Source organism: Pseudopodoces humilis, chromosome 19 (genome assembly GCF_049639895.1).
Source record: "Pseudopodoces humilis isolate 2021_Gansu_Grassland_sample_001 chromosome 19, ASM4963989v1, whole genome shotgun sequence".
Lineage (NCBI taxonomy): Eukaryota > Metazoa > Chordata > Aves > Passeriformes > Paridae > Pseudopodoces > Pseudopodoces humilis.
The window spans coordinates 6392780-6410672 of record NC_142218.1 but is presented as its reverse complement, the minus strand read 5'-3'; the positions used below and the strand labels follow the sequence as shown (position 1 = coordinate 6410672).

Sequence of the window (17893 nt, the reverse complement as noted above, 5' to 3'; positions counted from 1 at the left end):
GTGCTGCAGAGCCCTGGGGTGAGGGGAAGAATTTGTGAGTAGTGCAGAGAGGGGGATGGAGGAGGCAGAGGCTTGGGGAAGAGCTGATGGGAGAGTGGTGAGGTTTCTGTGCCTGAAGAACCATAGGTTGGCTGAAGCTCCTAGCATTCATCAGGGAGTTTCAGCTTAGGAGACACCACATCCAGGACATTTACCTGAATTTGGCTGGTCCCAGTGATAGAGGGCACACAGCAACTGCCTGTATGCAGGGCATGGATGGGACCTCAGCAAGGGTTATGTACTCTGGCAAAACACACAAGTTTAAATAACTTATGAAAATCTGTAGTTAAAGGCCCTATCAGGTTGTCTTCTTTGCCTCAAGATTTGGGTGGTGGGAAACCGGGGAAATAGGGCATCTATGCCAGCCTATGTCACAGGAGAGAGATCATGCAGGTGGTTTTTTGGGAGAGCCTGACCCCTACAATGATGGCCAGCACGCTAAAAGCCAGCCTGCTCCAGGGACAAATTATGGAGTAACACAAAATACCAGCAGTTCCCTAAAAAGAAAAACAGGATTAAAAGACCATGAGGGCATGCAGCACCTCACTGCAACCAGAACAGGCTTCCACTCTGTGGCACCCAACCATGTTTCTAAAATAAAATAGTGGTACCTTTAAATGAAAAATGTTCAGGTCACCAAAGAGGATGCTGAACAATTGCTTAAATTTTTAAGAGCCACAAGAAAGGGTTGGACCACACAGTAGGGAAAGAATTGGATGCAGCCCTTTTTCAATCTGGTCTGGCCCCAGCTGCTTCTTTGAGCTAATTAGTTCAAGCAGATCACAATTAAAGAGCTGCTAATAAAACCTCGGGATAGTCCTACAGCAATATTAATGCAATCATTCACAGTTGTTTATTTTGCAGTTCCTGTTTCCCAAGGCTTCTGGAGGGCTCTTGAGCCAGCGCTGCCCCCAGACCTGCCTTCAGGCTTGCACTCGCTCAGGGATTGCTCCTCAGGACTCTTCAAACCAAGGCAGGAGTTCCAGAAGTGCCCTGGGGCACACAGCACATCAAAGCTTGCCAGTCCTGTGGGACTGACTTTAATTTACTGCAATACTCTCAGTTTAGCAGTTAACCAGCCCTACACATTTCTGTCCTGACAGAGGCTAAATGAAGACTTTAATGGGAGGGCATTGCCTGTGCCCCAAATCTGGGGTGTGTTCCCTGGTACTGCCTGAGGGAGACAACATGATGGCTACACACAGGCCCCTGTGCCATGGGTGATGAGCAGAAGTATTAAGGACAATTTGTGCTTTATAATTGATGAATTTTCTTTAATAACCACCTTATGAATTGGGCTCTGAGTGTGCTGTTTCTATAGAGACAGGGGATACTGTGAGTGCACCAGTGGCTCTTCACTGCTCTGCCAATAGAGAATTAATGCCTGAAAACACAAGCTGTGAAGCCTATAAAAACTTTAACCTCTCAAGGAGAAGGCCCTGGGGTGGTCCTGGTGCTAACATGGTTTTGAGGTCCTCAGCAAGAGCCCACTGGGCTCCCAAGCTGACTGATCCTGTCTTTGCAGGCACAGTGTGGGTGGTTGCTCAGAGGAAGTAAATTAAAAGCTACTTCTTCCAGCTGTGCAGTGCCAGTATTTCTGACAAGAGGAGAGGGTTCCACAGTAAGGCCCCTTGCTGCCAGCCCCAAGCTGGGCATGGGATGCCCTTGCTGGTGGTGCCTGTTCCCTGATGCATTAATGCTCCTGGGGCTCAAGCTAGCTTCCAGGAAGGGTCCTGAAGCAAAGGCAGTGCTGTGGAACCAGACCCATTCCTGGCTCCTTGGCCAGAGAGGACTACAGGAACCCTTCTGCATGTTTCAGCACCTTCTCAGTGCCAGGGTCACCTTTACCTCAGCTCTGACCCTTCCTCTTGTGCAAAGATGAAGACCAAAAGAGAGGGTGGCTCCTGAGAGCCCCCATGCCCCACTAGGACAGCGGAGGACAGTGTGGCTGTCCCCAGGATGCCTGGGCAGGTCACTGTCAGAGGACACTGGGGCTCAGATTGCACCTTCCCTCCCACCAGTGGAGGGTAAGGCTCCTGCCCTTCGACACAGGATCAGGCCAGTGCCTTTAGCTTGGTTCTCACATATCAGACACCTCCCTGCCTGCCCTTGGGGACATTTGGCTGGACACTGTGGGGACATTATCCCTGAAACCAGCAGCTATTGAGGCAGAGAGACACGCACTGTCCCCACTACCCTGGGGAAGCTGCAGATTTTTTGTTCTGCCTTAATTAATAAAGCAATGTGTCATTGCTTCAGCAACAGACCCACCTCCCTCCCTACTGCCTCTGTAACACGTGAGCCAAAGACCTGCTCCATCCATCAGCCTGAGATTTATGAGGTGCACAAGCTCCAGTTACCCTGCTGCCCCTGAGTGATGAATGAGATGTAGCTGGTTCCTTCCATACCCAGAAGCAAAGCAAGCCCAGAGGAGAGTAAAGCCATCATTTCATTAAACTCAGCTCCTTAAGTCTCTACCAGGGCATAAAATCTGCCACGAGACCCCTCACACCCACAGAACGCAGGGACAGCACTTCTGCCCATGAAGGCTGAGCCTGTGTCCCACCAGCCTCTCTGCACAGCCTGGCTTTGCTCATGTGGAACACTCCAGAAATAGAAAAAGGATTGGAGGTTTTGGCTACTCTGGATTCCTTAGGCCCCAGGGCCCTGCTGCCCTGGGCTGGTGCTGGGCTCTGCTCATCCATCCTCCCCCATAAATCACCCAGCTGCCATTTCCCTCTGCCTCGTGCCTGAGACAGCCGGGTTGTTTCAGGAGGCTGAGCGAGAGGATGGGGCACAGGCAGCGGAGAACAGCTCCTCCCCAAACCCAGGAGGAGCAGCCAGTGACACACAGCTCGGAATGAACTCGGCAGCAGCCCTGGGCTCGGGAGGCAGCAAAGGGACCTGGCAGCAGCCATCTGCATGGCCTGGGCAGGCTCTGGGCCAGTGAGCTGCCTCTCCTCCTGGCTCTGTGCAACCCCTGCCAGAGGCCAGCATGATGGGAGCACGTGGAGTGTGCTCTCAGACTCACAGGGTCCTTAAAGGCTGCCTAAAAGCAGTTAGTGGAAACAACTCTCTTTGCAAAGTATCCCCATCAATAAAAAAAATGCAAAATTTTATAACAGGTAATTAAGAAATAGCTAAAAACATCCAGATGCCACCAATAAAATTCTGCACTACTCTGCTTTAGAACTGGCATGAATGTGTCAACATGGAAAGAAATCTGGATATTCCCCTGCAAAAATCCACATGGATAGAGTGAGCAGATAACTGTTTATTATTGCACATAATCCAGCAGAACAACCAACAGAAAACTCTGGACAGTAGTACACAGACTGTAGTAAACAGCTTGCAAAATCTGTGATGAGGGTATTTTTGTGTGAAGAGTGAAAGGTATCTGCATCTTTGTAAGACCTGAAAAGTATAACACAAAATCCTAATCAGTTTTGAAAGCATGCACTTTGAGGTAAATCTGGTATTTTGCATCTAAGGAAATGAAATCCCTAAGGGGCTCTCTCTCTATGTATATATATCCATATCTCAGGGCAATATGGATACAGTTATACATCACATAAAAGCAAATCTACCTACTTTTCTCAGAAGGTTACTAGGAAGAAAGCACATTACTGAGTGCATATCACATGCATAAAAAATAAGGAGGGGGGGAAGGAATTACCTTAGCACTGTTGAAAAAGATCCATTTTTGTGCTTAGTGATAAATAAAAGCCCCTCAGGTCTCTCAATGGAAATTGTCTTGGTGGTGAATGAAAGCAGTTGGCATATTGAAACTGCAGAGTTGGCAAGTGAATGCCAGCAAATGGAGATAAAATGTTAAAGGAAGCAGAGCCTGGGGTTTGCAATACATTTATATTTAAAGAAAGAAAAAAAAAATAAAAGAAAATAAGGAAATTGCTACTAAACTATGCTCTGTGGAAGTGTAGATGATGCTGCACAGCTTTCCCAGGACTGGTACAGCCACATGGCTTTTAGGAAAGGATTATATTCACTTCTTCCACACTTAATACCACATATTGCTACTGTGGCAATGTTCCTGAGCTGAATAAGGTTAAAAAATAGACTTGGTTCACAAAGAAAAGTACTGAATTATTCTCACTCTCTTACGCCATAACTAGAGTAGATAAATTAGGCAGGTTTTGCCCCCTGTCTCCAGTGAGTGTAAACCCCTGTGTGTCTGCCACTCCATCTCTGAAATCCTTTCAGATTGACCTTTGAAGCAGACCAGGCATCTGTTTTTTTCCTTAACTATCATTTCCCCATTCTTTCCAGTCCAACAAGGTTTTCCCACCCAGTCCTGTGCTGTGGGACTTCAGGATACACAGAGGTGCACAACCAACTATAAATAACATCTCTGATTATCTTAAAAAGGGATAGGAAATACACATTGCTCTTAAAAGAAGGAAGAAACATGTCCAAGCACTCAGCCTCACACTAAACTGTAACTTCATCTGTGTTGACTTTCTAAGCTCGCACTAAGGATCAGAGCAGACTGTGGTGGAAATATCTCCTTCCAAAGGTCACTCCCTGTCACAGCTTTGGGGAAATTGATACAAATCGCCCAGACCTCTCAGCCTTGCACACATGAGCAACAGCTACAACTGCCCCACTGTACTCTGCCACGGCTGAAAGCCTGGCTGCTGCATATTTCTGAGCCCAACATCCAAACACACTGCAGTCACTCACATCTCTGCACCTTTTTTCTTTCAGGAATAAGGTAACCTCTCCCACGATAGCCACCCTACATCCTCTGGCTGGAAAGTCTGTTTGTTGGGTGCAATGAGAGGCCAGGATCCCCTGCAGCCCGGAACACCAAGGGGAGGAACCTGCAGGTGTATGGAGGCATTTTCAGCAAGAACCTCCTTTTCACTGGAACTCACAACATTTTCATAGAAAAAAAGGGGTAAAGGGACAAATTCAACACACCTACTGCCTTCCCTGTTACAGTGGGAAGCCACCCACTGCAAGACACTTCTGTGCAGAGCATTGTTGGTGGCAGGAGAGCGCTTGGATGGTGCCTGGTCCCAAAAAAGGCCCCATCTCCACCCAGAGCACCCCCACAGGCACCAACAGCCTTGGATCCACCAGTCCCTCACACCCCACCCCGCGGGCCCATCCATGGTGCATCGGCCACCATGGGCAGGACTCGGGTCACACTTCAACAAGCCAAATTTCAACTTGCTCCCCCTCTCAGTCCTCCATACATGGAAAATGATGCCAGGTACCAGGGGAAAGGAAAGACTTTTTGTTCATCCCTTTGGATGACTTCCAAGCACGGAGAGCAGCGTCGTCCACCCCGAGCCACAGCGCGGCTCTCATGAGTCATTCTGGTTGCTGCATTGCTTCATCTCCATGCCGTGGATGACAATCTTTGGAAAATCTCTGACACCGAGTCAACCAAGGGAGTTACAAAACACATCAGTGTGCACGCATGAGACCTTCTCACTCGTTTTCCTACAGCTACAGATAAGTCCCTCATCCCTGGCATGGCAGGACAGTTGATGGCTTTGGTGAGAATAATTTAAGGCAACTGCTATTTTATACAAAGAAGAGGAGACCACAGTGCAGAAACCCTGGCTTTTCCTTGGTAGATTGCAGAGGCCAGCCACAGCCTGGGAGCAGGAAACTGAACTGATCTTCAGACACTCTCATTTAAGGTTGATGTTTGCAGTGTAACCTTGGGATTTCAAGTCCTCCTCTTAGGTGTTTCCAGGTGGCTGAGCTTTAATCCCCGCCAAGGTCTGAGGTCTCCACCAGCAGCAACGCCTGTCCCAGACACAGATAAATAGTAAAGTCAAGGGAGAGCAAAACACCTGTCCAACACAATACCACAGCTGTCTGCAAGGCTTTCACCTGTGCAGGCTGAGTGAGACTAAAAACATGACAGAAAGCTGTGCCCAGCAGAGCAGTTTTGTCCCCCAGGAGGTCCTGGGAAAGCAGCCCAGTCTCTCCACGGGGGCTTAGAGGTGTCTCTTGTGTTACATTCACAAATTGAGGATAAAATCTCATTCTGCTTACCTTGTTCAAGAGGCTCATCATGTCAAAAAATGTACAAATAGGATGGCCAGACCAATGTTCAGTAAGATGACCATGCAGATCACGATTGTGTTAGGTCCCTGAAGGAAAAACCCAAAACAGAGTATTACACACCACAGCTCCAGGGGAGGAGACAGACACAGCTTGATTCTTCTGTTCAAAAATACCACAATCACCCCCTCTCAATGCACTAAAATCTGGCACCTAACAACCAGCCCAAATTTCAAACTAGTTTATCCTATCCTATTCCTACTTCTCTGCAAATTCATTTGAAGGAGGTTAAGTCAGGCTTCTTTTGCAGCTAAATTAGATTAAATGAAACCGTGATAACAGGAATTGCTGATCCCATGTCAGGCTGCTCCTCCCAACTCCCTTCGGCATCCACATTGCCTGTGTTTGTAAACTGGCCATTTTTAATATCATAGAATCATAAAATGCTTTGGTTTGGAAGGGCACTTTGAACATCATCTATTTCCAAACCCCAACAAATGAACCCATGTGAGATTGCTGTAACTTCAGACCAAAGTATTTCCAAGCCATGCTTTTCTAAAGTCACATTGGAATCATTCGCGTCCAAAGGGCTGCAAGATGGGACTCAAAGGGCTAATAAAATGTCTGGGTTTCCAGCTGTATTTGCCAAGAGCAAAATTGAGTTTCAGTGACTATATTTTAAACCTGGGAAATTGGCTGGTGATTCAACACCACAGTTCAGCTTTTGAGGTGCCCCTACAGAAAAAAACATAAGTGAAATGGATAAAACAGAAATACACTTGAGCTTTTCCTGTTCCCCTCCCCCAACTTTCATATCCAAGTTGGCTGGTAATAGGGTGGGAAAAGAAGGTGAGAAAAGTGGATAAAATTAATTGGATGATGCCTGGTTTTGCACAAATTTTGAAATACAATGTGTCTGAAAGGATATCTGCCCAGGCAGAGAGAGGAGGTCAAAACGGGTGGGTTACGAATGTCAGGCCAAACACATAGGCAGGGAAGGCAGCAGGAGAGGGGGATACCAACACTCTCCTCCAGCGGCTCTATGATCCCAAAAAGAGCCACCAGGCACCACCTGGCGCCCACTGACTGCAGCCCCAGGCCCAGGGAGTCTGCATCCCTCTGGGTCCTGCCACACCTCATGGGAAACAATAAAGGAAAGGCAAAGGTGGCTCCCAGGGATGGCTCACGTCACCTCTTCACACTCCTCCGCCTTCTGTGCTGCCACCACTGCTTGGGCCGGGCCGCGCTTGGCCCCTGCCCTGGGCTCGGTCCGGCCCGGGGCCCTGGCCTCAGTCTTCCTGTCGGCCGCGGGCTCGGCCCGGCCCGGGGCCCTGCGCTCGGGGCTGGGGCGCTGCTGCGGCTCCTTGGGGCGAGGCGGCTCCGCCTTGGCCTCCGCCGCCACCGATGGCTTCTCCTCCCGGCCCTGCGGCGGGCCGGGGGTGCCCCCCCGGCGCTGGGGCTCCCCCCGGGGCTCCGGGGAGGGCGGCTCGTTCTCGGGGAACGGCTCCTCCTCATAGTCCGTGGCGGGGGTGACCGGGGATGTCCGCACGGCGTAGCTGTGGTAGCCCTTGAAGAGCTCGACGTCGGGCTCCCGGGCCATGCGCTGCAGCGGCCCGATCTCCATCTGCTCGGCGGGGCGGCCGCGGCCCCGCGACGCCGGCCGGGCCTCGCCCTCGGAGGGCGCTGGGCTGCCGCCCGCCTCGGCCCAGCTGCCCGGACGGAGGGCCCCGTCCTGCCGGGGGGCCGCCTTGGCCCGCTTGGCCTCGGGAGGGGTGGCGGCGGGGCTGGGGGCCGGGCTGGAGCGGGGCCGCGGCTCCTCCTGCTCGTGCAGCTGCGGGCTCTCGGGCGGCGTCGGGGGCGGCGGGGCGGCCTCGGGCCGCGGCGCCTCCTCCTCCATGTTAACCGCGTGCTCCGCGTTCTCGATGATCTCCTGCAGCAGCTTCCGCTTCTGGTACTCGGGGCCTGAGGAGAGAAGGGCTGGTGAGAGGGGTCACGCCGGACGGGGGACAGCAGGGTACCACGATGGCACCATCGGGGCTTCCCCCCAGCAGCAATGGGTTTGGGGACCGTGGTGCGAGGGTCCAAGCTGGAGTGTGGGACAGCGGGTACTCCCAAACCAGACCCTGCTGCCAGGAGAAATTTCCTTCAGGAACTCCCAAAGGCTCCTAGCCTTACTGTGGGCTGTCCAGTTGGGAAGAGTTGAAGGAGTGGGCAGGAGCTGCAGATGAGGTTAAAGAAAACAAAATCTGCAGCCCAGCTTCTTGTGGTCACACAGATGAGTAGTGCTGAGGCTAAGGAGGACAGCTCCCAATGAATTCTGCTGGGGTTTTTTATTTAATGGCTGGGAAACTCCTCCAAGAGGCTTCCTTGGTGTCAAATAGCACAGTAACTTCACAGGATGCACAGGATGACCAGTGAAGATCATCAGGAAAGGCAGGGTCCCCAAATGATCTATGTGCCATCCATCATAATAGGAAAAATATGTTTCTTATATATGGAACAGGGTTGGAAGTTATAGAGCTGTATGTCTTGTCTGCCCTGAGCTCCCCAATAGCAGCAAAATTACCTGGCACCATCATGAAAGGTGACTCAGGGCTTCAGATTTCATTTCGACCTCATCTCACACACTGACTTGTGAGATCCCAGCAAGCTTGTTTCACTTCAGTTGTTCACCTATTATTAAATCTTTACTCCTTATTAACCCTACTACAAATTGCAGCCCAGCCTGGGTCAGGGGAATTCATACAGAGCCTGACACTGAAGATACCCACCAAAATGCATCACTAAAGAACTGGTAATATCTTGTGGAATAACAACCCTCTACAGTGCTCCACATGCTGAGACATGCTGGGAGAAGGGTCCCCACACATCACTGTGATGCTCATAGCAAGTGAGAACACGAAGAGCATCCTGTGCAGTGTGAGGTTGCAGAGCAGCTTCTTTGAAAGCAAAGCACCTGCTCTGGCCTCATTCTGCTGAACCCCAGTGATGCTGATGAGTGCAGATGTACAGGGCTTGCTCTGTGCTCCTGAAGAACACAGATCCTGGAGTCACACTGCCTCTGTTTACCTTAAGGTCCTTCCCATCATCTCCTTCATCTCAAGGACTGATGCGGACCTGAGTCTGGTTGAGAAATTTGGCTTGGTGCTCCTTTCCCTCTCAGAAGTCAGTGGTATGATTTGCACACTGCTACCTCCTGTCCATGCAGGCAATGCCTCCACTCGAAGGAGCAGTGGGGAAAAGGAGGGCACTGATTTCAGCTGCTCTGCTCTGCCTGCACACTCCTGTCAATCAGCAGGTGACCCATTCAGGGCCATTTATTTCTGGCTGCAAGTGAGTTATTTGGAAGCCATTTCAACAGTTGTTCAGACTCCTCAAAATAGGCTGCCTGCAGCTCCAGGCTCCTTGCTCTCTCCTGCTGCTTTCTTCTCTTCCTGAATAATTTACAACACAAAAGCCCCCAGCTGCCTAGAGGGCAGGAACTCACCTCCCCACCTTCATCTCCCAGCACATTTCAGCAAGGGTTTTGGCTTACATCCTTCTCGAAGTTACTAGGGATGATACCCTAACTGAAATTCAGGGCTCAACAGTTATTAGGGATATGGGGCTTGCTGAGCAGGATTGCCTGTGCCAGACACAACACAGTCAATCTGCCAGGACAGCAGGGAGAAATGCAGGTACCAAACACTGCTGGGCTCTCCTGGCTGCGTGAGCAGCAGCTCTCAGTCCTAGCAAAACCCAAGGCTGGACTGTCTGTCTGTTCCTGAATGGTGTGACCATGCGAGAAGAGATACATTCTTGTGCACTTTGGGAATTGAGAGGTTTAAAAGAATCATAGAAGAATAACATGCATCAGGAGCTTAGAAGGCCACTGAGAGAGGCCAGGACCCAGGTGAGGCTCTTCATAACAGCAGCAAGAGGCTCCAGCACCTGAGGAGCCAGGAGTGGAGGTCAGGCTGCCCCAAGTTTTACAGACTGTTTCAATTGTCTCATTGAATTGCCATGGGTGGAAAAAGTAACCTAGCTAGATGTCCAAAACCTCCCCTCAGGAATTCCAGCTTCCTTTGTCTCTGTGCTATAAATACCCCAGTGTGCAAAGGGTGAATGTAGAGCTGTGAGTGGCAGCTGGGGGCTTATGTGAGGATCAAGAACCATTTAGCCATTGTTAAATGAAGTGCCACAGGCTGGCTCATGCCCATGCCCGGGTGCCCTGGTGTTTCCCCACTCAAAGCCAGCTCCAACAGGCCTTGCTGGGTGCTGGGGAGGAAGAGGCAGCCCTCCAGCATGGCATTTCCCCAGCTCATATGTGCAGGACAAGGCGAGAGTACAGGGAATTTAGGAAAATCTGTCAGCATGCCTCTCCCCAGCCAGGCACCAGCTGTTAGCTGTTCCCATTTCCCACTGTGTGCCTTGTGCCAGGGTGTGGTACAGGAGATGCAGAGACACCCAAATCAGAGCAGAGGCAGGTGTCCAGTTTTGCTGAGCACAAGTCAACCTTTGGCTTCTACCCCCATTTTTACTGCTGTGATAGTGCCTTGTGATCATGCCTCAGTAACCATGGGACACCCACTCCAGGCAATAAATCCAGATAATAAGAAAGGATGAAAATGTAGGCACTTGGAATTTTATTTTCTGCTCTGTTTTTACTGTCCCTCTCTGTACAGGAAAGTTTTCCAGGAAGAGCATATCTCTAGCTAACTCAGTCCAGGGAAAAGTAATGGCATTCACAATGCTGCTTCTAATATTACACTCCCCATCTACTAATCCTCGGTGCTTGGTCTCACAGAAGGAACCTCCCAAGTGTTTTCCCAGCCAAATAATTAGCAGTGATGCTAACAAATGAATAGAGAATCAGGGAAATAGTATTTTGTATTAGCTTCTTTCTTATAGGATATTACAGACCCTAATTAATAGAGTCTGATTGTTCTGAGGCACCACAGGATATGGGTTTGTGAGTCAATGTGCAACGCTGTTCCAAGAAAAAGCCACAAGGGATGTATCTACAGGAGAGCTGCAGATAGACCCAAGCTTGCTGCCTGTCCTGCCTGCTCTTCTGAGGGCTTTGATGTGTGGAAAAACATGAGAAGATAAGAAACCGTGGGGTTCTCCTCCAGGCTGTGGTAACACAGTGAGTGAAACAGTGGTGTAAGGAAGGCAGCAAATCAGCCAGGGCAAGGGGCTGGCTGCAACTGAGCAAAAGAGGATTTAGGATAGACAGGAGGGCAACTTGTGGAGGTATTAAGTGGGTGAAGCACTTGAATGGATTCCCCATGGAAACTGCAGGATCCCCCTTGGAATATGCCTCTGATCCTACCTGGCTGGTAGAAGTCTGGGGAGAGCTCCCTGGCCATCATTCTGGCTATGCCTGATTCGTTGTTGGCTGCCTGAGCTGCCTGCTCAGAGCCTTCAGCCTTGGCTTTGGCATGAGCCGTCCTGCAGAGAGAAGAGGGGAGAACAGTGAGCATCCTCTGAGCCAAGGTCATCCCAGCTCACACAGCAAACCCTTGCTGGCACCAAAATTGGATCAGTCCATCTGGCATAACAGCGCTCAGAATTTGCCCACATGACCCAAAATCCTACACTCGGGGAGAGAAGATCAGATTTTCAGCATGGAAGGGGCCCAGATGCTCAAGGGTAAGGTGGAAAGGCTGCACACAGGGATCAGGCAGGTGTATTTGCAAATGTCAGCATGTTTACATATTGCAGTGAAGCAGCAGGCACTGCAGAATGGGCTCATTGCTGTGCTGCACAGAGGAGTGACCAAGGTATCACACCGGCATCATTGGTGGTTGAACTCCTCTGTGTGTCACCAGCCCTGAGCTGCTGCACCTTGCCAGAGGCAGCGTGCCCCTGCTCAGCACACAAGATGGGTTTTCCCTGAAATTTCTATCTTGTAGCTCTCCAGCAAACAACATGCCTTGCCCAGGGGCTCCTTTACTCACTGCAGCCTGACGGGCTGATCCCACCAGAGCTATTGTCTCCCTCTCAGCTTGGCTGGCTGAGTCCTCTCTCTCCTTCCCAGCACATCCCCTCCTTGCTCCATAGGGCTACAGGCTATGGGAGTTATTTTACTGGCCAGCTGTCATATTCCTCACATGCCTCATGCTTGGGCCCCTGTGATCTCCTTGCTAAAAGCAGGGCTGGCTTTACAGCCCAGCTGCTCACAGTCTGGGAAGGAGCTGACTTCAAACAGCAATGTTGCACCTTAAAAATAAGGGTGGGTGAAGCACAGTATATTCAGCTGCTTTGTTGCACTCAGGACTTACTGAGAGCTGCCTTCCCTATGCTCTCACTGTCATATTTTCCGAGGCTCCCCATATTGCCTGTTTCAGTACAAAGCCACATATTTTTGTATGATAAGCAGTTAGCATTCCTCAAACACCAATTCACCCTAAATTATAGCTTTTAATGTGGTCCTGGGGTGTCTGATGAGCCCTTTTCAGATGCAGGTTGGTATCTGGTATGTTTTAGGACAAAAAAGGAGAAAAGATGCAGTTCTCATTCCTGCAGTGAAAACACTCCAGAGGAATTTTTGGAGTGTTAGTCATGAAATGAGGATTGATGCCTTCCCATTAAACTGAGATGCAGTATGCAGACAAGCTGAAGTCTGAGTACTCAACAGGTGCAATGAAAATATTATAGAAATGCTGTTCTGAGACCCTTACAAGGGAGAAGATACATACATATGCCATTCTGAGTAGCTGCAGGGAAAGAACTAAAAGTAGGGCATCAATCCCAACTGATACAGGCAGCAGTGTGACTTGACAAGGGGCCAAAAACACTGTTCAGGGCCCTGCGATAGAGAGGGTGCAGAGCTGCTGTGGCTCAGCCTGTCCCTCCCTGGGATGACATCCCACTCTGCTGGAGCCATGATTCACCTCCCTGCCCACACTCACACGTTATCTCCCTGCTTTCACTGCAGGTTGAGCTGCCTGAGATTGCAGACATTCTTGGTCTTTTTATCCAAAATTATTACAGTTCCTGAAAAACCCAGAGACATGATGAGGCAGAAAACAACATTTTTAGGCTGTTGCTTGCAAGCAGGGGGTCTGAGCCAGTTCTGAAGGGAGAAAGCACCTCCTTTTTTGGTAGCATATAATCAGCATGATTAATTCCACTATAATCTGGCAGGGGCCAAGGGGGATGTGTCTGTGCTCTCCATGCCTGGGGGATCAGAGTGGGCTGGGTGTGCTGTGCCTGGGGCACACAGCCTGCTTGGCGCCAGCCCCAGGGAAGAGGCTTGTGAAGGGAGGATGCAGCTCTTCATCCTGGCAGGACGTGCTCCAGGCTCTGCCTTTGTCCTGCTGCTCCTGGAGGATGAGATTCACCATCAAGAGATAAAATTCTCCTTTTCATTTTCCCTCTGAGCCAGGCAGATGCTATCCTGACCAATTCCCAGCCAGACAATCAGCCAGCTGGCCCCAGCTGGGGGAGCAGCAGGCAGCTCCTGGCAAGTGCCTTCCTCAAAGGAGCTCCCAAAGAAGGAGTCTGGAAGTGCTCTGGATGTGGGGTCTGCTCTCACTAGTAAGGACAGAGCTGGATATGTCACCAAGTGGGTGCAGATGGCTCCTGCACACTCAGCTCTCTCCCAGCACCTGGGGACAACACAAGAAAACAGCCTGGGGATGTTGGAGGTTGAGGTAGCTCCCAGTTGTACTTTTCTTCTGCTGGAGTTTTGCTTTCCTCCAGAGAAGCTGCTGGATGCTATTTGATTGCAATTCCTGCAGAGGGAGAAATGGCAAGACCAAGAAGATCCAGCCTGGGTGGCAGAGGCTGCACTGAGGATGCTGTGGGTGGTGGGGAGCTGAGCCATCACTGTGAGACACCACGGCCCCAAGGGCAGCAGGGCTCTACAATGAGGGGTGTGAGGGCAGGGAGAGTCTGGGCCAGCTCCTGGGCTGCACACACAGAGCAGTGACAAGAAGCTGAGCAGTAAAACTTTGGCATCCTGCACTGCCCCACGGCAGCTCTCACCCTGTGAGACACAGCTGGGCTCTGCTCCTGACCCCCTGCTTGCAAAGTCATCCAGAGTTGTTTGATCTGGAGGGAATGTGGTCAACACTGTTGCACTTTCAAATCTGGCACCTCCAGCAGACCCCACAGCAGCCCTGTCAGGATCCCAGGAGAGCACTGCTGTCCCAGCCAGCAGCCTGGGCTCAGCAGGGATGCTGATACCCTGTGTTGGGTCCCTCCATTGCTGAGATCATTTATTAGGCAGCAGCCAGGTGATGAATGTTTGGCTTTCAGAGACATGGCACGGTGTCTTAAGTTCATCTTCCCTGGTTGAGCTGCACATCCCCAGAACACCAAGGGATGCAGTGCTACTCACAGCCCTCCAAAAAAACCCACTCTGAGGGTTTAGAAGCACTGTGACAAAGCCCAGCCTAGAGGAAAGGGTCCAGCCATAACAATAACATATAACTGGCCTCGACTATCCCTGAATTTATTATTTATCCAACGTGGCTGGCAAAGCCTGGGAGCTCAGCACAGAGGAAAACTTGGCCCTGGCAGCAAAACAGGAGACAAAAGCCAGCCTCCCTGGGAGAGCCCAATGCATGCAGCACAACAGCCTGTCCCATCCCACGGCCTGGGGTCTGCCAGGAGCAGGAGCTAAGGAAAGAAAAAGCCCAGGGAGGTTTGAGGGTGCCAGGAAGGTGATTTTCAAAGCTCAGAAGTGAAACATGCAAGAGGAACAATTTCTTTGGAGGTTAAGATCTTCTCAAAAAGCAGAATGAGCTTTATCATTCTGCTCTAAGAATCTCTTTATCAGCTTTGATAAATTTGATGCTATTCAGGCACACTTTAATCAGGGCCACACTTTTCTTTTTACTGCTGTTGTGTTGTCAGCTCCCAGTAACTCTGCAGTAAACAGCCCCTGCAAAAACCAGCAGAGGATAAAGTCTGGAGATAGAGGAGCTCAGCGGGAAACTAAAACAGAGACCCAGGAGCTTTAGAGCAGCCAGCAGCAGAATCCAAAAGACCCTTTTCAAGGCAGCACTAGACAATGAGCCAGGAACACTAAACACATCCAGTTGGAGGAAATAAACGCAAAGAGGGACCTTTACAAAGCCACACCGGTGCTCCCCGTCCCAAAAGGCAGCGCTGCCAGGATGAGCGTTTCCCAACTGCACCCTCCGCCATCTCCCCGGGCAGTGCTCTTAAAAATAGCTCCAGTGAATTCTTCGCAAGGAGGAGCAGCAGCTCGGAGCCGAGCTGAGGGGAAGCATGTGGGCAATGTCTGCAGCCCCTGTCACAGCCCTGCTGCCACTGCCTCCCCTCTGGATCACAGCACCTGCCGGGCTTCACACCCCAGCACAACGGGAGGGTTAAATGCATCTGCTGCTTTATTTGCTCCTCTGGCATGGCTCTAATGCTCTAATAATTTTTGTACTAGTGCAGCACAGAGCACCACTCCTGTCCTTCCTGGCCATGTCCCAGAAACACTGCCTGAATCATTCCTCCAACTGCTGCTAAGATCCCCACGGACACACGAGCCGCAGCTGAGCACCGCGCTAACAGGTGAGGCCCAAACCCAGCCAGCACGCCCGTCTCTTTGGACAGTTTATGTGGTTTTGCACATCCACATTGGATTAGACTGCAAATGAAATTGGAATTAGCAGGGAATACTGCAAATACCAGACAGGGCTGGGGTGCCTGAAGATGCAGCATGACCTTGCAGCTAGAAATAGGGGAAGAGTTCAGCTCTCTGCCCTCACATTTGCTTATTGGGGGAATGTCAGACCTGTCCAGCACTGTCCTTCTTTCTCCAGGGTCTCCCTTCTGTAGATTCAGCAAACCTTGAGAAAGGACCAACTGAACACCCCTCCAACCCAACCCATTCTATGATTCTATGATTTGTGGCATTCTTGATTATTAGGAGCTGTCTAGAAGACCATTAAGCAAAAGTAATTAATGAGTCAGTTCTAGGAAGAGAGTCTTCTGCTGAACTCCCCTCTCCTGGAAACTGGCTCTTCCACTCCCAGCCAAATCCCTGCTCCAGCATCCAACAGGAACCATTTTGTCCTGAAAAAATTTAAAATAATTATTTGTCTTGGCAGGAATGTTTGCAGCACTCAGAAAGGATCAAGGGAAAGCTGAAGGAGTGTTTTTGTTTATGGCAACATGGTCCTTTCTGTGAGCGGTCCATTCCGTGCTCACATTGTGAAGGGCAAGGGGACACACACCTGACCAGCACACACCTGGGCTGGGGCTGGATGACATTTAAAGGTACCTTCCAGAATTCTATGATTCTGCATCCTGACTAGGACAGAACTTTCTGGCTTCTCTATTTGACACACCATCTTCATACCTGTGCCACCTTCTCTAGATGGAGCATCCCTTTCTTCCTGCTGTCCCAATCCATCTCCTTTGTGTCTCTCCCTCTGCCTCCATACACAGACAGTTACCAGCAAAACTCTGCTACCCTCACTTGCCTGTAATCAGCCCACAGGACTGAATATCCCTCTTCAGTCCACCTCTCATGCCACTTTCCCTGCCTTCAGTCAAACTCATCCATCCCATCCCATGGGTGTCCTGCCCTGACGAACAGCTGTACCATTCATGTTCCTTTTGCTCTTTTTGCTCCATGACTCACAGGCATATACCCACTCCACTTCCACTCTGACAGCCCTGGGGTGCATGAGCCTTTGCTGCTTTATAATACGGGCTCTGCACCTACAATGTGTGATCTAAATTGTGAAATAAGCATAAATCAACACAATTTGCATCCTAAAGGAAACACCTCCATGCTACTGAAGCAGAAAGCCAAAAAGATAAACCATCCTGACCTTGCAGAGCAGCTCATGAGATGCCCCAGGCTTTTCCCTCTCAGTACCAGCACTTACACAGAAGTGGTAACACTTTGTACATGCCTAGGCTACTTGGCTGGATAAATCAGACCTTTTCTCCCTTCTTCCACAGAAAGGACATGACCAGGCCATTCAGCCCAGAGAAAAGCATCCTTTTCTGTGCAGTGCTTTAGGAGCACAGGCCTGGCAGAAATCCCTGCCACCTAACGAGCTCAGCCTTTATGATTACTTGGTGAATTTTTAAAATACCGAAATGTTATCCTTAGCTCTAAATAGCTCTGAGCCACTTGCATCTTTCACTGAGGGATACTTCCCCTTGGAACAGTTAAAGTGATATTAATCTTTCAGCAGACAGATCTGCAGCTGTCTTCAATAAGATGACAACCTGCTCAGCCCAGCCCCACGTACGGGAGAATCTGCTCCATCAGTCTCTGCCAGCCCGAGTGCCCCAGGAGCTGAGTGGGGCTGGGTGGCCAGCAGGAGCCCATGGGCTGTGAGGAGCCTGTGGGGCTGGCACAGCCCACAGCTGCTCTCTGTTTCCCCCACAGCCCCAGGATGCAGCTGACAGCTGCCCAGAACCAGCTCCAAAAGGAGGGGAGCAAGCCAGAGCCTGCCGGCTCAGAGGGCTGCTGGCACCAGGATGACACCACAGCCCAGGGACTCTGCACCACGAGCAGGACAGGCAGCTCCTGGTCCTGCTGGAGCCTGTCCTGCCAGCACAGCCAGGCTGGAAGCAGCTTGTCAGAGCATCCACAGAGATATTTTTGGGCAAAGGAGGATTTGCAGCTGCCAGCTGGACCGTCTCCTTCTTCCCCTGGTTTTCAGGGCCACCCTGCTGCTCTGGGTGCAGATTGAGTGGAGCCCCAAGGAGCAGGAGCAGGTCCCTCTGAGCAGCACAGCCTTGGGGCTATGCCCAAATGCCAGTGATTTATTCCAGCTTCCAGGACAGCATTACCAAAGGGGCTCAGCAAATGCCCTGGGGACCCTGATTTAATTAGGTACCA

General features: G+C 50.7%; 1 protein-coding gene across 1 annotated transcript in view; it reads right to left on the bottom strand.

Annotated features, from left to right (window-relative positions):
• Positions 1-3293: 3293 nt before the first annotated feature.
• JPH2 (junctophilin 2) overlaps positions 3294-17893 on the bottom strand; it is a 30661-nt gene continuing 16061 nt past the window's right edge. Inside the window, exons 3-6 of the mRNA XM_005524906.3 lie at positions 11396-11514; positions 7274-8043; positions 6073-6170; positions 3294-5820 (exon numbers count right to left, since the gene is read on the bottom strand). Of these exons, the coding sequence (XP_005524963.2) occupies positions 6090-6170; positions 7274-8043; positions 11396-11514 (970 nt within the window). The 3' untranslated portion in view covers positions 3294-5820; positions 6073-6089. The remainder of the gene's footprint in view (positions 5821-6072; positions 6171-7273; positions 8044-11395; positions 11515-17893) is intronic.